General features: G+C 40.7%; 1 protein-coding gene across 1 annotated transcript in view; it reads left to right on the top strand.

The window, feature by feature from the left end:
- The window catches only part of syt6a (synaptotagmin VIa), a 78,068-nt gene that overhangs the window by 40,321 nt on the left and 19,058 nt on the right, over window positions 1–18,689 (top strand). Inside the window, exon 2 of the mRNA XM_018688934.2 lies at window positions 4,277–4,536. Within this exon, the coding sequence (XP_018544450.2) occupies window positions 4,277–4,536 (260 nt within the window). The remainder of the gene's footprint in view (window positions 1–4,276; window positions 4,537–18,689) is intronic.

Genomic DNA, 18,689 nt, shown 5'->3' with positions numbered 1-18,689 from the left:
ATCAGGTGGACAGAAGCGCAACTACAAAGGAATGCAAATGTTGTTTATGCAGGGTTTAAAACAAGTGCGTACAATGTCCAGCATTGTTGAACGACTCACACAACTCATTGTGTTTCATTTGTAGGTTAAGATTCCTTCAGTTTTCATTGGTTTACTGGGAGCTTAATCATCCACACAGGACTCCTCCTCTCCAAAACAAACAGACCAAGTAATTAAAATCAATAAAAACAGTGAATAAAGTAGTTTCATGTTAAAAATCTGTGTTTTTCCGATGCTCTTCGACAGACGCAGGACGTCAGCTGCTAGCTGAGCTGCCGCTAATGTTAGCTCAGCTTGTTTTTAGGTTAGATTCCTTCAGTGTTCATCGTTCAGATGGTTTTTACTGGGAGCTGAGTATTTAAAGTATTTAAAATCAGTAAAAACACTGAATAACAACAACAGCCAGCAGAAAACCCTGTTCATGTTTCACTGAAGTGTAATTTAGTTCTTTTTTGCTCCGATGTTTGCTGTATCAAGGTGATATTATACAATACCTGTGTTCACAGTTTGTTTCATGGCAACAGATGATGAGCCATTTCCGTTTTTTCATCTTAAAATAAGAAACCGAAAAACAAAAAAAAAAAAAAGCCATTTTCCGATTTTCGTTTTGGAACAATTAACTTGGAAGACAAAGAACGACTAGTATTTTTTATTTTTGTTTTATGTTAACACATCAGTTACCGGCTTAAAAACCGTCTGTTTCGTCGTGCGCTAAATTATTTTTTTACCCCTGAAGTCACCAAATGAACGATAGCACAGGATCCCTGTAAGCTAGCACAGTCCTTTTCTGTGCTGCCCAGCTAAAAGAGCTGGCCTTAGCTTAGCCTCACCCAGCTAACGTGAAAACAGTTGAGAAAGAAACACCATGCTATGAGCTCACATCTTCATGTTTCAGTTGTCAATCCTTTGCTGCGCTGCCCAAAAATATCGTACTTAGGTGACTTCCAGGGAAAAAAATAAAAATAATTTAACACACAACGAAACAGTTTATAGCCCATAACTGATTTCTCATTTTCCTTGTGTTAACATAAAACAAAAATGAAAAGATAATAGTTGTTCTGTTTTCCAATTTCCTTGACCTAAAATGAAAATCGGAAAACAGCTCATTTTTGTTTTCCGTTCTCCTACTCCAAAATGAGATTTGAGATTATCATCTGATTTCTGTCTTTATGATCTCTGCTGTTACGTACACGGACCTGGTCGTATATACTTTTCATTTACTGTGACATTTCATTACAAATAAGGTACACAAAGGAAAGACAGAATAATAATAGCTTTAGCTGCCTACACCTTTTCATTTTTGTAGGTATATAATGATAATATCAGTGTTGTGCTTAATGGTCTTTCCACTATCCATAAAGTGGCCAAAAAAATCAATTAATCATGCTTCAGGAAGTGCGAGTTTGAAATTTTGACCTTTAATTATAGCACTGTAATTACTCAGATGAATGTGATTTACAAGGGTATGTGTGTAGCAAGTTTTACGTGTATGAATTAGACTCAGCTAGGCCTATGTGTGTGTGTGTGTGTGTGTGTATTTTTATACCCAGAACGCATAGTTAAATACATCATCTGTCCAAGTTTAATCAGAATTAGGCCACTTATGTCGGAGATGTCATGTCTGAGTTTAAAGTGTTGACTGTTAATTATATCACCCTTCATGTGTGATCCCTCAGCAGAAGATAAATTATGTCTGAGGAAGCAGTTTTGTTGTCATCTCACAGTCCCAGCTCATACATACTGTGCTCAGTTAAATACTGGCATTTGTTTGGCTAACACTCATCAGCAGTCTACCTTTAGCTGAGGCATCACTATCCCTCTGCTTACACCCATCAATGCCCCATCAAGAGCCCGTCCAGCCGCTGTCAGGCGATTGTCATGCTGTTCGCTTCTAAACCAATCTGTCATGCATTGTTAATGTTTAGAGGATATTGTTGTGTATGCTGTTTGCAGCAGCTAGATCACAAGGAACTGAGAGATGTGATTTGACTGCAGGACCACAGGATTAAGGGTCCATCTGTTTCTTTGATATAAGACTTTTTTTTTTCTTTGTTCAGCTTACACATATGCTTGATTTGATTTTAATTCTTTAAGAAATGAAAGGACATGCTGTAAGTCAAAATCTCAATAAAGCGTCTTAGCAGGATGTGCAGACAGACACACTCTGACAAAACTGTTTACAGATGCCGGCTTTACAGGAGCTGATCTTTGCCACCATTGAGTAATTTCATTAACACCAGTTACTCTTTCATTTTGCAGTATTTTGATTAAATATATATGGACTGAGAATACACCTGAAATGACACATGAAACCTTCAAAAAGTCCACTAGCATTTCGTCTGTGCAACTCACTGTGGAACAGTAAACCAGCTTTACGATGGGATAATGCCACTGTTAAAGGTATAATATGCAGGATTTGTCAGCTGCTGTTTGTAAACACACCATTCAAAGTTGACCCCTCCTCCCCGGCTAAACAAGCACAAGAGAGAGAGCGAGAGAGCAGTGGTCGAGCGAGCTAGAGAGTGAATGAAGAGAGGAAGAGAGGGAGCGACGTTGGTGTCAACAAAACCCTGACATAAGAATTCAAGACGGCTCCTACTTCCATCAATAATAGTAAATATTCTACTAATTTTACTGTTTATTTATAGCAGTTCTGTCTTATTTATTTGACTGACTTGTATCTCAATGAGACTTCCTGATTAAATAAAGTATATATACTATAAATTATAAAGTCCTGTCTTTACACGCCATGTGATGATTGAGAGGGATTTTTCTAGTATAAGTCTATATATTGTTTTTGAGGAAAATCCTGCATATTATATCAAAAATAAACATGGTAAAGAAAAGTGACGAACCGACTGCAACTCTGCTCACCTTAACAGAGCTTTATGGCAAGTTTCTGGTCTCTAAATCTAGTGTTTTGGTTCACTCTCACAGCATCCTTTTCTGCCACAGCAGGCAGCTGTTTTCAGCAAGAAAACCCATTGTCCACAACCTGCTCAACACCCAACAGCAGACACACACTATTAGCAACTACCTGGTGAACAAAGCGGAGCATTCAGCAGCTGAAGAGACGGATATTTCCCTCAGGAGTTGCTGGAGACCAAACACAGAGCAAAAGATGAGGGAATACTGGACTTGTACAACACTGTTGTTCCTCTTGGTAGGATGGTCTTACAAGATAAAATATAAATTAAGGACAAGCCGACAAATTGCACAATGCAAGAGTTTTAAAACATTCTGCATGAAACTCTGTGTTTCAGAGTGATACATAATGCATTAGCATCTGTAACAGTTAGCAGAGAAACCCTTTCCCCCGGCAGTTCTGTGCTGCTTGTCTTATCCAGAACATGCTTTCTAGGATCACAAATTTGAACGCTTGCCAACTGCACCATTTCATACATGTGTGTAGCGCTGCAAATGCAATTGATTTCTATTTATTTTGTCAGTGTTGCACATCCAATTGATTTCAAGGTGCTCCTGCAGTGGGAGCCTCTGGTCAGAGAAGCATCCTCTGCGGACCACTGGCTGTTGAGGAACTGATGCTAATCTAGATAGAGGGAAGACTGGGGGGGTTGCACTTTCTTCCCCCACCCCTCCTTCTCCTCCTTCCTCTCCCTTTCTCCCCCTCTCTCTCTCTCTCTCTCTCTGTTGAAGATTGTACTGATTGTGCTGCAATATGTCGCATGACCATGGTCAGAACTGCAGACTGAGGCGCAATTTCTCCCATGCTTATTAAATTAATGGTGTGTATGCCTCTTGAAGCAGCATGTGGATGTACATGTGTTCATCACAGCAGCTTACCGCAAGCTCTCTTGACACAGAACAAAGCAAAGGCTTGCATGTGTTGCTCATCCAAAAAAAAAAAAAAGACTCTCTTTTGATCCCTCATGACGCATTTGCCTAATCTCATTCTACGTAGAAATAAAACAACTCTTTGAATGTGTTATCTGGACATCTATTCAAAGAAAAGCTTTGATATTTATGAGGATACCCTCATCATTATTCATGCTCCTAAACTTATGCATGTTTCCTTTCTTTTGCTGCATTGCCTGTGTTTTTAGGGAGGAAATAAATGTTTCCTTACAGGGCTCCTCTTTTGCTTTTCTCCCTCACTGCATGTTTTAGGCTGAACAATGTTTTCCGCAACAGAAGTTGAAGTGGCTCACGGGTGTTTTAGCACAACAAGATTGAAGTGAGAGGCTATTGAGCTTGTTTGACTGCTCGCTGGGCTGAGTGAGGGATCTGCCCCTAGACATTTGCACTACAGTATCCTGCTGACTTGCTTGCTTGCTCACACTGCCATAGAAACAGGGTTCCTGAGTGCAGTGGAGGCTCATTCTGTTCAGGAGCAAGCAAGGGAGAGGATCGGGAGGAGAGAGTGTGAAAGGGGGGGGGAGAAAAAGAGACACAGAGAGGAAAAAGAGAAACAGAGGGAGGGGAGAAGTGAGAGGGAGAGGGAGAGAGTGAGAGGAAAAGTGAGAGAGACTGTCACTGGTGAGTACATAGCTGTCACAGCAGATTGAATCAGTTGTTTAAAATCTGACGCTTTGAGCCTCTTTTTCTCTTCTTTGTTTGCTTTTGACGATTGATTTCTCCGGCTTGATTTCAGCGGTGCCGAGCTGCCGTGAAACAGGTTGCAGGTTGTCAGTTTGTTGGTGGGGGGGGGTGGGGGTTGTGGAGAGAGAGAGAGAGAGAGAGGGTGCTTCTTCGCTCTCAGATGCAGAGACAGATGCAGAGCAGTGGCGGCTTTTTGTTTGTTAATCACTCATTAATACCTCTCAATTTGTAATCTTTGTCTAACAGTGCGTACTTACTTTTTAATAATACATGCTGGTATGAAACTACTTCTCTCTTTCTTTTTTTTTGGCAGCCTCTCTGACTGTATCATACTGTTCTCTATCATTTATGAAGCACCATGTTAATATTTGATTAGAGAGGATGTCTGCAGCTGCACTTTCCGCCTCTATCTTACACACCTCTGCCCATTATGCTGCTGTCTGAGCCCTGGTGAAATTGGCGAGATATTGACTTGTCCTTTCCACAGCTTTTATCAATTATTGAACAACTGAACTAATGCTTTATGGTCAGAGCTGCACCTGTACGGCAGAGGTGAAGACTTACTCAGCTGCATAGCGTAAAATGTTATGTCAGGTCACCGCTTTGTGGATGTGTGTGTGTGTTTTCTATTTGTCTCTGTCCGTTTCTGTTTGCACATGCTTATGTCACTTTTTTTTTCTTCCTCCTCCTCCTCCTCTTCTTCTTCGCTCTTGCTGGGTTTGATCAACGTGCATCATGACACTTTGATGAAACGCCAGGGCTGTGGGGCTATTAGGGGGAGAGATACAGCAGGATACCCTGTGCCTCGTGTCAGCCCGAGTGTGGGGAAATTGTGTTATTCTGATCATTGTCTGCCACCTTGTCAGTTAGGATTTAAAGTACTTCACATGTGACGGAAAGCAAAGATTCCTGCCTCAAATTTATCAGAAAGTATCATCGGAAAATATCTTCCGCTAAGATTTACAACCTGTTCTGTGCGAGCTGAGTGTTAATCCTGTTTATGTTTATCTCTGCGGCTCACTTGGATCCCCTGCCTCCCTTCACCTGTTCCTACAGTGCAGTTCTATTTTTTTTCCTCCCCCTCCAGCAGCAGCAGCAGCAGCTTTGGGAGAAGGCTGAATTAAACAAATCCAGCCAGCCTTATCAGTTTTCTACTGGCTCCTGCCATGACTGGACCCCGGTGGCCCTTCCTGGCAAGCTGTGTGTGTCTGTGGATGTGTGTGGTGGCTCTGCTCTGGATGTGTGCAGCCATACGTGGTTACAAAGCGCATGTGACCAAGTGCATGCATGCATGCGAGTGTGTTTGTGTGTGTGTCGAGGGAGCAGCGTTGACATGATTGTGTGTGATCAGGATAGCCGCAGGGGTAGTTTTGTTTTTTCTTTGTGAGCGGATTCAGGGATTCTGGCATTTTGTCTTCTCTCCTCTCCTCTGTGACATATTTTATGACTTCTTGTTAAAATGTCACTCACTAAAGCTGGACTGTAAAATGTCCCTGCGCGAGAGCTTAGTGTGTGAACAATAGAGCACAGCGGTGTGATAAACCCAGTAAAGCACACAGCTGGGAACGCATGGCTGGAGGATGGGTAAGATAACGCTGAGCTCTCTGACGGCCCCTTCCAGGTATAATTTGTTTCAATACAACACGAAATTGGGCTGAATTCTGACAGCTCCATGGCCTGGATCAATACCCCGGCCGTCCATGAGGGGAAACAATATAGCTCTTGTAAACAGGAGGATATGCTATACTGACAATGATTGCACTTGTTTAGTGGAAGCGCGAGAAGCTAATCTTACATTAAATGAAGCACATGAGAGAAAAGGATTATCCTGTGTTTATGAGCCAGCCAAATGTTGCATCTGTGAGAAGAAGCTCTGCAGGGCAAAACTGCTACTGAAATGCAAATGGATGTGGGGGTGCGTGCTGATAGCCGGATCCATTTTGCTAAAATACCCAGATTCTTTAAGCTCAGCGGCCAACAAATCCCTTATTGAATTTTTCATTCAGTCTCTCTTAGTCAGTTCCTTTTTCCCTCCTTTCTGACACACAATGCATCCACAAAGAAAAGAAACAGGCGATGTGTACGATCACATGCTAACTCAGCAACACAGCTGTCAACAGACTTCACTACACTTGGATCCACTTCATCAAATGCAAAACAACAGCTAAACGCAATATTTGCCAAAGCTGGACAAGTCACTGAAAATTAGTAGTCACAGTTACTAGTTACTTCTTTCAGAAGTACAAATTACTGTATGAAGAAGCAATGAGCTGCAGGGGAAAGTAACCTTTGAGTTAAAGTGTGTTATTAATGCACACAGCTATAATAGTTTAGTGTGACACAGTGTGGGAACTGTTGAATTTTATCTGTCATTACACCCATTATCATTATGAAGAAGTAAGAAGTGGAACAATAAAACACCACCGCTTTACATCAGAGCGGTCACCAGCGCTTTAGAAGATTTGAATTATTATTCTTTGATGTGGAGAAAGTCCTCACACTGGCACATATTCTACAACTCACCGGTTTATTTTTGACCTCGAGGAAGTAAAAATAATGTCCATATTACTCAGACGCTGACTGCGACATCGTAAAGTCGAGTGACGGCTGCGTTTGTCGGCAGTTGTCCTTTTCACAGAAATTTCTTGCTACTTAATTTGAAAAGAACTTAGTGACACCACTAGTTGCTGCCAAAAGTAGTGGCATTAATAACTGAATGTGCAGATCATGTTTCTCTGATCTCTCTCCGAGTGCTTTAATATCGGTTAAATCCAAAACAGCGGTAGCTACTTGATACAAACACTGAAGGTCCAGATTCCAATCTATTAAGTTGATCAGCTAAAAACATTTAGATGAAAGTCTCATCCAGAGAGACGATGCATCACTTCCTCGAATACAAAACCACCTCAGCCCACAACATCAGTGTTAGAGAGTGAAAGTTCTTCCCTCACAAACGACCTCTGGCTGAGCACAGGCACCGGCTCGCCAAGAGCTCTTCAACTGGCCAACAGACAAGTTTTATTTTGGCCTGTTATCTAGCTACTCGTGGATTTAATTCTAATTAGCGACAGCTGTATGACCTGCTATTGCCGCCGTTTGTCATTTTTGCTGGCGAAAGCGACAGTCAGTGGCAGTTAAAAAGGTGAAGCTGCTTGCAGAGGGTTTTATATACTGCTCTTTGATAGCGAGAAAGAGAGAGTGATGCAATTTTTTCTCGGAGCAAAAAGCAAAACTGAGTCAGGGCGGGGTTAATGAACAGAGCTGTGGCAAAACATGGTGGGAGCCCTTCACAGAAGAATCTCTTTGATAACTTCCTGTAGTCTGAGATTATTCCATTTATATTTTACTATCACATAAACTTAACTTATAGACTTGTTACTTTTTAAAACAAGGCGGTGTCTACTTGTGGCTTCCTAATCACAGGTGTCAGAATCAATTTCTTACTAATTCTTTCCTCTAAACTTGTCATATTGTGTTCTTTTTCATACATTTTTAAGTGTCCAAAGAGGTAAAAACATCTGGCTTTTTCACAAAAAGCAAAAAAATTGTGTAGCAGGACTTAGTTTTTTCTTCTTAATCTATCCCATGAACTGTCTCCTAGGTTGGGAATCACTGTCATAGACAAAATATTTTGCATTTTTGCTTGTAAAATTACATAAAGGATTCAAAGGTTATCAAAAATAGTTCATTTTTTATTTCATTATGTGCTCAGGTACTGCTTCTTACTGTAACTCACACTGCAGCTACTGTACATATATATATATGTACACACCAAAGTTTTCACACAGATGTTGTTGTTGTTGAACACTATGATCTCTTCCAAATCACCGCCAGCAGAGATAACACCAAAACACCCTAAAGGCACTCCATCACTTCCTCTGTTTTTGTCCGGTGTACAGAAAGAAAATAAATTTAGGTTTCTTCGAACGGTCAGTGTTTGAAGAGGAGTCGATAAGGAGAGTTTCAGCGGTGGTGGTTGGTTACCCAGGGAGTTTTACAGGAGATAAAACTGCTTTTGTGGTGGAGCTGAACTAAATATATAAGGTGGCCTCACAGAAAATATTGCATCAATCAATGATTAATTCATTGCTTCTCCGTAAATGTGAAAGTTCCAGTTTTAAACACACTGCACTATCAATAATCATTCATCAAGCTGTAGATGGATACATATAGAGAAGAGAAATGACTGGATTCAGCTGCTGAACCTTTGCAGGAGTTCTAGTTTCAGCCTGATAATGCTCTCCGCTTGATAAAACGCTTTGTGCTTGCCATTTTTCTTGTTATCAGCTGAGCGATAATGCATCATGAGGCGACTGGCTTCTGAAGCACGTGGGTCCCAAATGTCAGACCTCGGTTTATTCAGCAGAGTCAGTGATGGATGCATCATTTCCTCATGCTGACTTGTTGTTTGCTGCCATCATTCAGGGCCCCAAGGCCGAAGGTCAGGTCAAACCAAGGTCCCGCCCCTCCCAAAGAAAACTGATGTACTGGCATTTTATTTTATTGTAAGAGGGTTTTAAAGAGAATAATTTGACGTGTCCTTGGAAAGTAAATTTGATAAATTAAATATGAAGCCTGATAAAAACAGTTTCACACTTTGGGAAATACACATTCACTTTCTTGCCAAAAGCAAGATCAGAGGACTGATACCACTCTCATGCCTGTAGGGTGAAAATGACGTTACAACCAGTGAGCGGTTAGCGTAGCTTAGCATAAACACTGGAAATTGAGGGAAACGGCTAGCCTGGCTCGGCCCAAAGGTAACAAAATCTGCCAACCAGCACTTTAAAGTCTAGAGGGACTATATAAAAACATAGCAACCAGGTTACATCACTGCTCTGTCGGTATAATGGATGTATAAAGAGCTAAATGTCTATGTGCCTATTTTAACGAGGGTGAGGCTGTCAGCTGCATCCAGTCAAAGTACAGCAGTGCAGTGTGTTTATTAAAGAACATAACAACTGTGAAAGAAAAGAAAATGATGTTTTATTTCTCAGATTAATTCCTTTTTTCTTGCGAAATAACTGAGCCTCACATAAACCCCTGTAAAAAGGCAAACTACTTTGTTTTTTGTACAGATTAATCAAACAAGATCTCTTATTTACTGAGCTTTAGCGGTGCTGGTAACCAGATTTTGTTTAACCTTTGAACAGCCTGATATTCAGTGTACAGACACGAGAGCTGTATCGATTGTCTCATAACTCTCGGCTGAAAACAAACAAGTGTATTTCCCAAAATGTCGAACTATGTCAAACTCATGTCTCTACGGTCAATATGAAGCTACAACTGATTAGCTTAGCCTAACATAAAGACTGGAAACTCTTCATATGATGAGCTTTTCCTGAATGTTGAAGACTCCTTGTAAAATATTACTTCTTCAACCAACAATAAAACAACAATACACATTAATATTATGTGATATACACATATGTATTGCCTCACTCTGTCTTTTAAACAAACTCTATTAAATATCCATCGCCCTCACAGCCTCCGGTAAACAATCAAACATTTTAATAGGCTCTTAAGAATGTGCCAAAACATATTAACGTTTCTATAATGTTTCTCCCACATATTTCTTCCTTAACCTAATCAGAGACATTAAGAAGCTATGGCATCTTCCCACCCCCACATCGCTCACATCCTCTCTATACACATGACTGCTAGTCATATTTATTCGTCATGATTAACAATGCAATATTTCAGGGCAATGAAGCATTTTGAGTGGAGCAAAAGCTTTCATCGTGCAATACCAGGCGCTTATAACTTCTGGCTGTAATGGATGTAGCACATCCATTTAAAATCCCTGGTGGTGAAAATTACTGAGACTGAAAATGAGCTTAAGCTATTTTTACAGGGGGCAGATTGCAGCCTGTTAGTTTTACTGTGATACCCCTGGAAATTAAAGCATCCATATAGTGGCATACAGGAAGCATGGGCCAAATCGATAAAGGTTCCCCACCCCTGTAACACCATAAATTGTCAGTCTTTATTATTTGATAGCATCATGCAGTCCACCTGCTCCGCTGGTCTCAGGGATTCTTTTATTAGAGTTTCTAACTTCAGCAGGTTTATGATATTCTTTTGCTCCAAATCTCATATAAAACAAATCATACGACTTCATATTGGATCTAATATTTATAGCTCTCTGTACAGTAAAAATTCATTAGTTACAGAGTGATGAGGCGAGTCTCTGAGACAAGGCTGTGGGGGGTGGGAGGGGACGATGGATCGGGCAGGATTCAGATGTACCACAGGTCAAGTGGCTGGGGAATGGCATGGTACCTAATCAGCTCGGTCTGCTGAGGAGATCCAGGGTGATGATGAGGTGACTCGGGATCAGGGGCTCGAGACACTTGAGCTATGGGGAGGGATCTGTCTGTCACTGGTGTGGGGTATAATATCCAAACTGCACGTAATGCCTGAGGAAAGGATGAAGCATGAAGCACTGTTTATCCCAGAGGGGATACTGGGTGGGGACTATTTTCAGCAGCGGATTAACACACATCTAGTGCTGGTTTTCTATGAAATACAGCAGCAACATGTCATCCACTGCAATACTGTGGCTCATTTTTAATGCTTCAGGACAAAAAAATGGAGCTCTGTGCCTCAGATATATCACAATACTTAGTTTTGGTCTTTTCGTGATATTTGCTGACAATAAGAAAAATGCAGAACATCGCCAGACTTTCCCCTCAAACAACCCTGCTAATCTGTGATATTTTATGCCATAGTTGAAAGTGATGACTGAGGCTAAACATCTCTGTTCTGAAGTTTACTTACTGCTACTTACAGACAGTTCATAAATATGCAAGGTTCACTTTTTTTTTTCCTCCTTAACCTCCTGAGGGTGGAGAAGATGATTTCCCACCAGTCACATAACTGATGCTTTTTTATTTAAGTAAACAAGGCAAATCTCCAGCGCCTCATGGGCAACAGGATTGAGGCCGACATCTTGCCTGGCACAGCTTGAAATACTCCGTCAGTACTTTATATGATTTATACTTTGCAGACAGTATTCACAAGTTGACATTAAGAGTTTAACTTCGACATAAAACTCTGAGTTCTACTTGATGATCGTAATTCCAAATATAGGTCAGTTTAATTCCTGTACTTACATACATTAATGATGTACAAGAATATTCAATGGAGTTCATAAAATATAAATGCTATTTAATGTTTAGGTTTAGTTTGCTCGTTTAAATTTCTGCTCTTTCCAAAGCAGAGTTTGATATGTTAGGGCTGCAAGTCAAAATTATTTTTAATATGAATAAATCTACCCAATATTTTCTTAATGAATCAATAAAATGTTAAAATATTGTTTTAAAAACACCCATCACATCAGCTGGAACCAGTGAATTTTTGACTTGTAACTCAAAATATTTGACAATAAGTCAACTAATCGATTAACCAAGTAACTGTTGCTGCCCTAAAACATCTTTCTGGTGTCAAACTGATTTTTTTATTTGAGTGTGTTGACAATTAAACACACATGTACTATCAAAATGTTTCCAAATCCATGTATTTTGCATGTTTTAAATCACATTTTTCATTCATCTGATGTTGGCTGAAAATGACTGATTTGTGGTAAATGCAATATTCTTTTCTTGTTTGCCTGAGGGAAGTCACAATGCAGTAAAAGTGTTAATGAGTATTGGATTGATTGTGCAGAACACCTTTCTCACAAGTCATGTCAGCAACAAAAGTGTAAACGTGCAAACATCTACCACTGAAAATCCTCTTTTTTATTTTTCAATGTTTATTTTCTGGCCTGTGAAGGTCTGCGATCTATCTCAATGTTTGCTCTCTGCAAACGGCCCCCATGAATAGAGGCAACCTGGCAGGCTGAAAGCTGTGCGACAGAGATAGGAGCTCCTGGTCAACAAGCAGGTTAATTGTGTGATAGGACCAGATGCTAATACCGGACTGAACTCGACACAGCCCCGTGGTGGAGGTGGGGGGTGTTGGAGGCTCCCCTGTGGCTCCTCATTGGCTGCAGAACACAGCAATCAAATGACATTTAACAAGATGGAGACTGTGCTTGAGCCAAAATTTACTGAGCCTTGTAACGAGTTTAATATTTTAACTTTCCTGGAGAGATGACAAGAGTTTTTGAACCGTTAGGAGGACTTGAAGATGTGGAGGAGAAGAGAGGCTGCACTTTGATTAACTTCGCACTTGTGGAGGAGATAACAGCTTTCTGAGAGTCTCTCCTGGGCGGATTATTGAGTGTGAGCGCTGGCACATTGTATGAGCCCTCCGAAGTCCATTAGAAATCTCAAGTCATTACATTATGAGACTGTAGAATCACAAGGCAAAGAGAGCATGTGCCTTTTGGGTGACAGAAAACTAATTTAAAAGAAGCAGATTTTTTAAAACGTCATAAATTCATCATATATCATTCCGGCTGTAAACTGCAATACGATTGAAACGTAAGGATTTTCTTAAACAGCAGAAATGTAATGGGTAGAAAAGGGTCAATACCTTTACGAGGCAACCTCCCTGTTACTTTAGAGTGCACAGTTAGCGATTAGCATGTCGTGATCTGGTCAGAGACTTTAAGGGGGTCATGGATAGTTATTAGTGTCAGTAACGGTCATTTCTCACCCTGAATTTGCTGGTTAAAGTCGGCACATTGTGGGGGCTCGGTATGTCACTCTGACACAGATGGGTTTATTTTAAACCAGCCTGGTATCACCAAATGGAGTAGGAATTAGACGCCAATAGAGTGGTGCAGGGATGACTTATTTCTGTGGGCCAGCCCGGAAGTTAGCATCACCCTGGTCACTGGGTTTTGGATTACTGCAGAAAATAGGCTCAGAGGCCAAGAAAAGTTTCTGATACTTACACATTTTTGTTCATCAGATAATCTTCACAAATGAAGTTTCCAACTTGTAATTTAATTTAGTGCTGACCTCTCCTACAAAAGCCTCTCTTCTTAGAAAGTTAGAGATAGTTTGTGAGTAGAAACAAACGAGGCTATAAAGGTGGACTGGTGAGTAGAATAACCTCTGTTGTTAAAGAGATCATGAGTGGATTTTTTACTGACGTATTTTACTCTATGTTGTAGAATAAAATGTGAAAATGACTTGAGTTTGTGTTTACACCACAGACCTTATTTCAGCCTTATTTCAAAAACCTGCTGACTTTGGGAAGAGGGAACCAGAAGTGCTAAAATGCTAACTTACTTCCAGGTTTTAGGAATCATTCCTGCACCACTCTTCATCATTTGTTTGCTACCAGACGACCATTATCATCCAATCATGTTCATGCTGGTGTTTTGGACCTTTATACATCGCCCCCATTGCTCTGCTGAATCTCCACTGCCAACCCTGACTACTGGGAAACTCCCTCCACCACCCTCAAACAGCAGAGTCTTTCTCACCACATCTAACCTTCTGAACAAGTGGTAAATTCTTTGACATAGGTGTCTCTGACTGAAATGTAAAACTGACAAATTGTTTTTAGGGGGGTTATGTGCTGTACCATTTCTTGGCTCTGAGCAGTTGCCAAGCAACCAATCCCCCATTAAACTGAGAATTTATTTCATTACACTTTGTTTTTTACACGGATTAAACAAAAGAGATGTAACATTTTAATTTGTGAGTTCTAGAAGTGCTGGACAGAGCCAGGCTAGCTGTTTCCCTCTGTTTCCAGTCTTTATGCTAAGCTAAGCTAACTGACTGAGAGTTGCATCAATCCTCTCATCTCTCTCTATCAGAGAGGAAATAAGTTTATTTTCCAAACTGTTGCACTATTCCTTTAAAGGACAAACACTGACATATCCCCCTGCTGTACCGAATTAATCTGAAATTGAACCTTAGCACCTTTTGGAGCTGTTACAGTCTGTTCAGAAATTATAGATGCTCTGACTGAGGTCTGTTTTATCTTCATTTAAAATTATGGGGATGAGTAATGTTGAATATGATTATTATTTTGAACTTCAGCAGCAAAAATTTATCCATAGCTTGTCGGCATCCTGCAGCTGTCACTGAGTTTTAACATTTTCACCGTGACAGTTCCCAGACAAGACATATCTGTCGCATATTCTGGCAAAACTGAGACAGAAAAAAAAATATCCCTCTGCTTTGACAGCTCAAAAATATTTCAACATATTTCCACTTGACAGTATATCTTGGCCTTGCAGGTTGGAACTGTCAAGCAGACAGAATGATTGAGCTGACAAACAAAAAAGTAATGAAGAGAAAGTCTTATTTGCTAGTATCATATTCGCTTGCTGGTCACTTATAAAAGGTTCTGTCCCCTTTTATCTTTATTGCCAACGCAGCTGGGTACTCGGATGTGGAGCTTTAGTCTGCTTTTTTGTGCACTGTAGCTGGAAACAGACGAATTCAAATTAAAGCAAAGAGTAATAGGTTTCTAAGCATTTTAAGTAAAGATAATTACTAAGATACACGTCACTGAGGCTGATTTGAGGCTGATTGAGACAACATCTTTTCCCACCTTGGCTTGAAATGCGAAAGTGTAATTTTTTTTTTTATTTTTTTTCCCTCCACAGCCTCAAATTCCTCCTCACACCTCTAGGCTGATCTGCTGGGGTCTAAACTCCTCTTCGCATGTGGTGGGGCTTTAGGATTTGGGGATCTAGGGGATTATGGGATTTTCTGATTGCTCTGAAAAAGACACCATGGGATACAGAAATCCAAAAATGGCTGAGGTACCCACATCAAGATTAGAGCGTATTATTCTCCCCCCCCTTAGAGAAAGAAGACAGGGAAGCCACTACTGACAGCTTTTGAAACAAGTGTGTTGGGGAAACATTTACAATTTAAGGCGCTTGTAGTAAACTACAGAGCCCACTTTGTGCTGAAATCAGTTGTGCAAACTTGACGCACTTTTCCAATCTCATGAAATGTCACTGCCCGTTGATTAAAGTAAACTTTTCCTGAACCACTTTCATTTTCTTTAGAAATTGTAACCATTAATAACAAGTCAACTGTACATGATCCTCTTACACTTAATATCTGGGCTGAAATTACTTTTAAATTTGCTGCAGTTTATTCAATTTCACTGATGCACAATGTGTTGCAAGAAAAAAAAGAGTGTATGTGGAAGTGCTGGAAGGTGACTCTCATACAATTTTGGGGAAGAAAGATATTAATACGTCAGAAATATTGAGGACAATCTGCCATATGGAATATAAATGAAGCCTCACAAGAAAGAAATTTCACTTTTAACTCTCTACCTTGTCAAACGCTGTGGCTCACCCACATTCACATGTTGTGTGCAGCTCTTCTCTCCTTCCTGTGGAAATATCAGATGTCATGCCCATCTGTGACGGACAGAGAGCGTGAGTAACTGTGGGTTACAGGGCACAGACAGCACCAACACTCACCACCATCCTTAGACATCTGCCTTTGGGTAAACGAGGCCAACAGAATATGACAAAGCAGTCATTTTTATAACTATTGATGACTGAATGGACATTATTATCTTTGTGTAGTCGGGTGCTCATTTCATTATTATGACTAAAAGAGGCGACGCAAAATGAGTTTAAAGAGGAGCTACAGATCCTTGTTGCATCTTGTGTTACGTTTTTAAAACACCGTGCAGAGAGAGATGTTTCCAGCAGAGTGTCAAGTATCCAGATTACAGTAACAGCGGCAGATTTACCATAAAAAGTCACAGCATTTACTGAATCGACAGGTCTTCCCTCGCGCACAAACGCAGCATCCCATTTCTAGTCCACGAAACATGAATTTTATCATTTGATTTTAGCAGCTGTAGCTAGCAAATGATAAATGTTAAAACTCGGCCTCCAGCGACTTTTTCATGCTTCCAGCTGACATGTTTAAAAATGAAAAGCCAGTAAAAAGACACGACAGCTACATACATACAATGTTCAAAGACTAAAACCAAAGCGACCCTGTCTCACAGTGTCTCTCCTGCTGGGCTGCTGAGAGTGTTGTCACTCACCATAACACCTGTCGTTTACACTTCAGCTGTGAGTGTTCTCACCCAACACTTCCTGATAACGAAATAGAAACTGTTCACAGCAAATCATTTTGACAAAGAGGGAAAAGTCCAACAGTTAATTTACATGCTAATTTAATCTGTTTGTAGACTAACCTCCACACTGCATAGAGTTGTGTGAAATATTTTATTAAAACGACTATTCATGTAATCTGTAAAAGTTGCACAGCTAGCATGCTACTAATGTTAGCTAAACATGGCGTCAAAAAGTTAGATAATTTGTTTTAATACCTACTTCTTTCGCAAATACATTGAGGATCACGAAGGTTACCATAGGAATAAATGGACTTCTAGTTGACTTGCATAAGTACAGAGCTATATGGAAACAAGGAGTACCACTCACTCAGTCACAGACATACACATTTCAAGCTAAAAACATACCAGCATGTTGCAGCATCTCTGCTGTTCCAGCTCTTAACGAACTTTGCAGGTAACTTCACTAGATTACTATTGTAGGTAATGAGCTAGTTAGGCAGGTATGCTAAAGTTTGCAGCTTTAAATTCTCCCCCCAAAACAATCAGTCCACTCCCACGTGAGCACAAGGAATAACTGTCATACAGTCCCTTATATGGCAATAACGTTGCTGCCTCTACGCTGGTGAAACAAAGCTGGTTGTGTAAAGTAAGTTTCACACTGTAAACATCTCTTTGACGTCTCTATGACCTGTGTGTATTATAGCTCCACTGTGAGTGGACTTTCCCTGTTGAAGATGAGTCAATTCATGACGGCAAACAGAGACATTGCACATCCTCTCTAATGACCAAGTTGCTATGGAAACCAGGTTAGATTTGAACTTGATAGGGGGGGGAGAAAAAAAAAGAAAAAGCCCTCAGGCTTCACTTTGCTCTCTGACTCCACTTCAAAACAAACGTTAATTAAATTTGTGCATCCTCAGAAACACCTGATAACATCTGGACAAGCCCTGTTTCGGCAGGACCTAGTGTGACAAAGGAGGAAACTCCTGACTAGAAACAAACCAACACTGTACTGAAACATGCAAAGTGGCAGCGAAGGGAGCAGCCACCAGTTGCATGCGACAGAGCTCGATGTGGTTTGTCTTGTGGGAAAGGGTAAGCATGCCACAATGTTTTTAGAGCACTGGGGCTGTCAGGGCATTCACGCAAGTCACCCAGCTCAGGGGTCAATATCTGGAAGTTTCACTTTTTACAGTATATATATAAAATACCCGTCTTTCACAAAGCGGTGATTCACTTCCTTGCCTTTTTCACCTGCCCTGAAACCTACCTTAAGGAGCTTTGCAGTATTGATTGTGAAAGGTTTTTTCAGCATGAAAGGATCCACAAAGATCCTTTTGATTGACTGCAGGATAGTGATAGTCCACTCCTCCATGGCATGGGTGCAGTCATTAATAGTGTGCTAAACCCTGAGGTCAGTCTAGTCTCACGCTGTCAGGGGAGGTTGCGTCCGGGGGGAATAATCCGTTCACACAGCTCTGCTCCATTACCCATCTGTCTGAAGAGGAAGAACAATGGCTTTTCTATCACTCTCTCTGTCTTCAACATTCACGCCAGGCTCTCTGTCTCTGCCTCACTATCGATGCATCATTAGCTCTCTGCGTACAGTATCTATCATCTTCTGAACACTAGAAGGCAGAGACTAAAAGGACTGAGAAATTAGCAGCATTTCAGCTTCAACACTTCTATTTTTTCCAGTCATTATGTTAGAAATGACTTATTGTACTGTAGGCGTTGCAGTGCTGGAGGTCTCTCATTAACCTTATCACACCAAACTAGACAAGTGACAGGAACATGACTCAGATCCAGCTGCTTCGATTATTCAATTATCACAGAAACCACTTCAAATCAAAAACAAAAAACGCTCAGTTTCTACTTCTTTTATACCGTTTATCAGTTGTGCAAAGTGCAAAAGTTCAGAAAGTGATAGTCGGTGAAGCAGCGGTGTAATTTCGCAGCTGCGATGTGAACAAAAGGTCACTGCACAAATGCTCCAACTCACATGTTTACCAGTCTGTACACACACTTCCACACAGGCTTTTTTAAGTTTAAAGTGCAGGTGCTTGCAGGTTCTAAAAACAGAGGGAAGTTAGTTTTTGTAGTGTGGCCTTGCAATTTGGCAG

Source organism: Lates calcarifer, linkage group LG6, assembly GCF_001640805.2.
Source record: "Lates calcarifer isolate ASB-BC8 linkage group LG6, TLL_Latcal_v3, whole genome shotgun sequence".
Classification (NCBI taxonomy): Eukaryota; Metazoa; Chordata; class Actinopteri; family Centropomidae; genus Lates; species Lates calcarifer.
The sequence above is the reverse complement of the archived record's forward strand: the minus strand, read 5'-3'. Positions and strand labels throughout refer to the sequence as shown.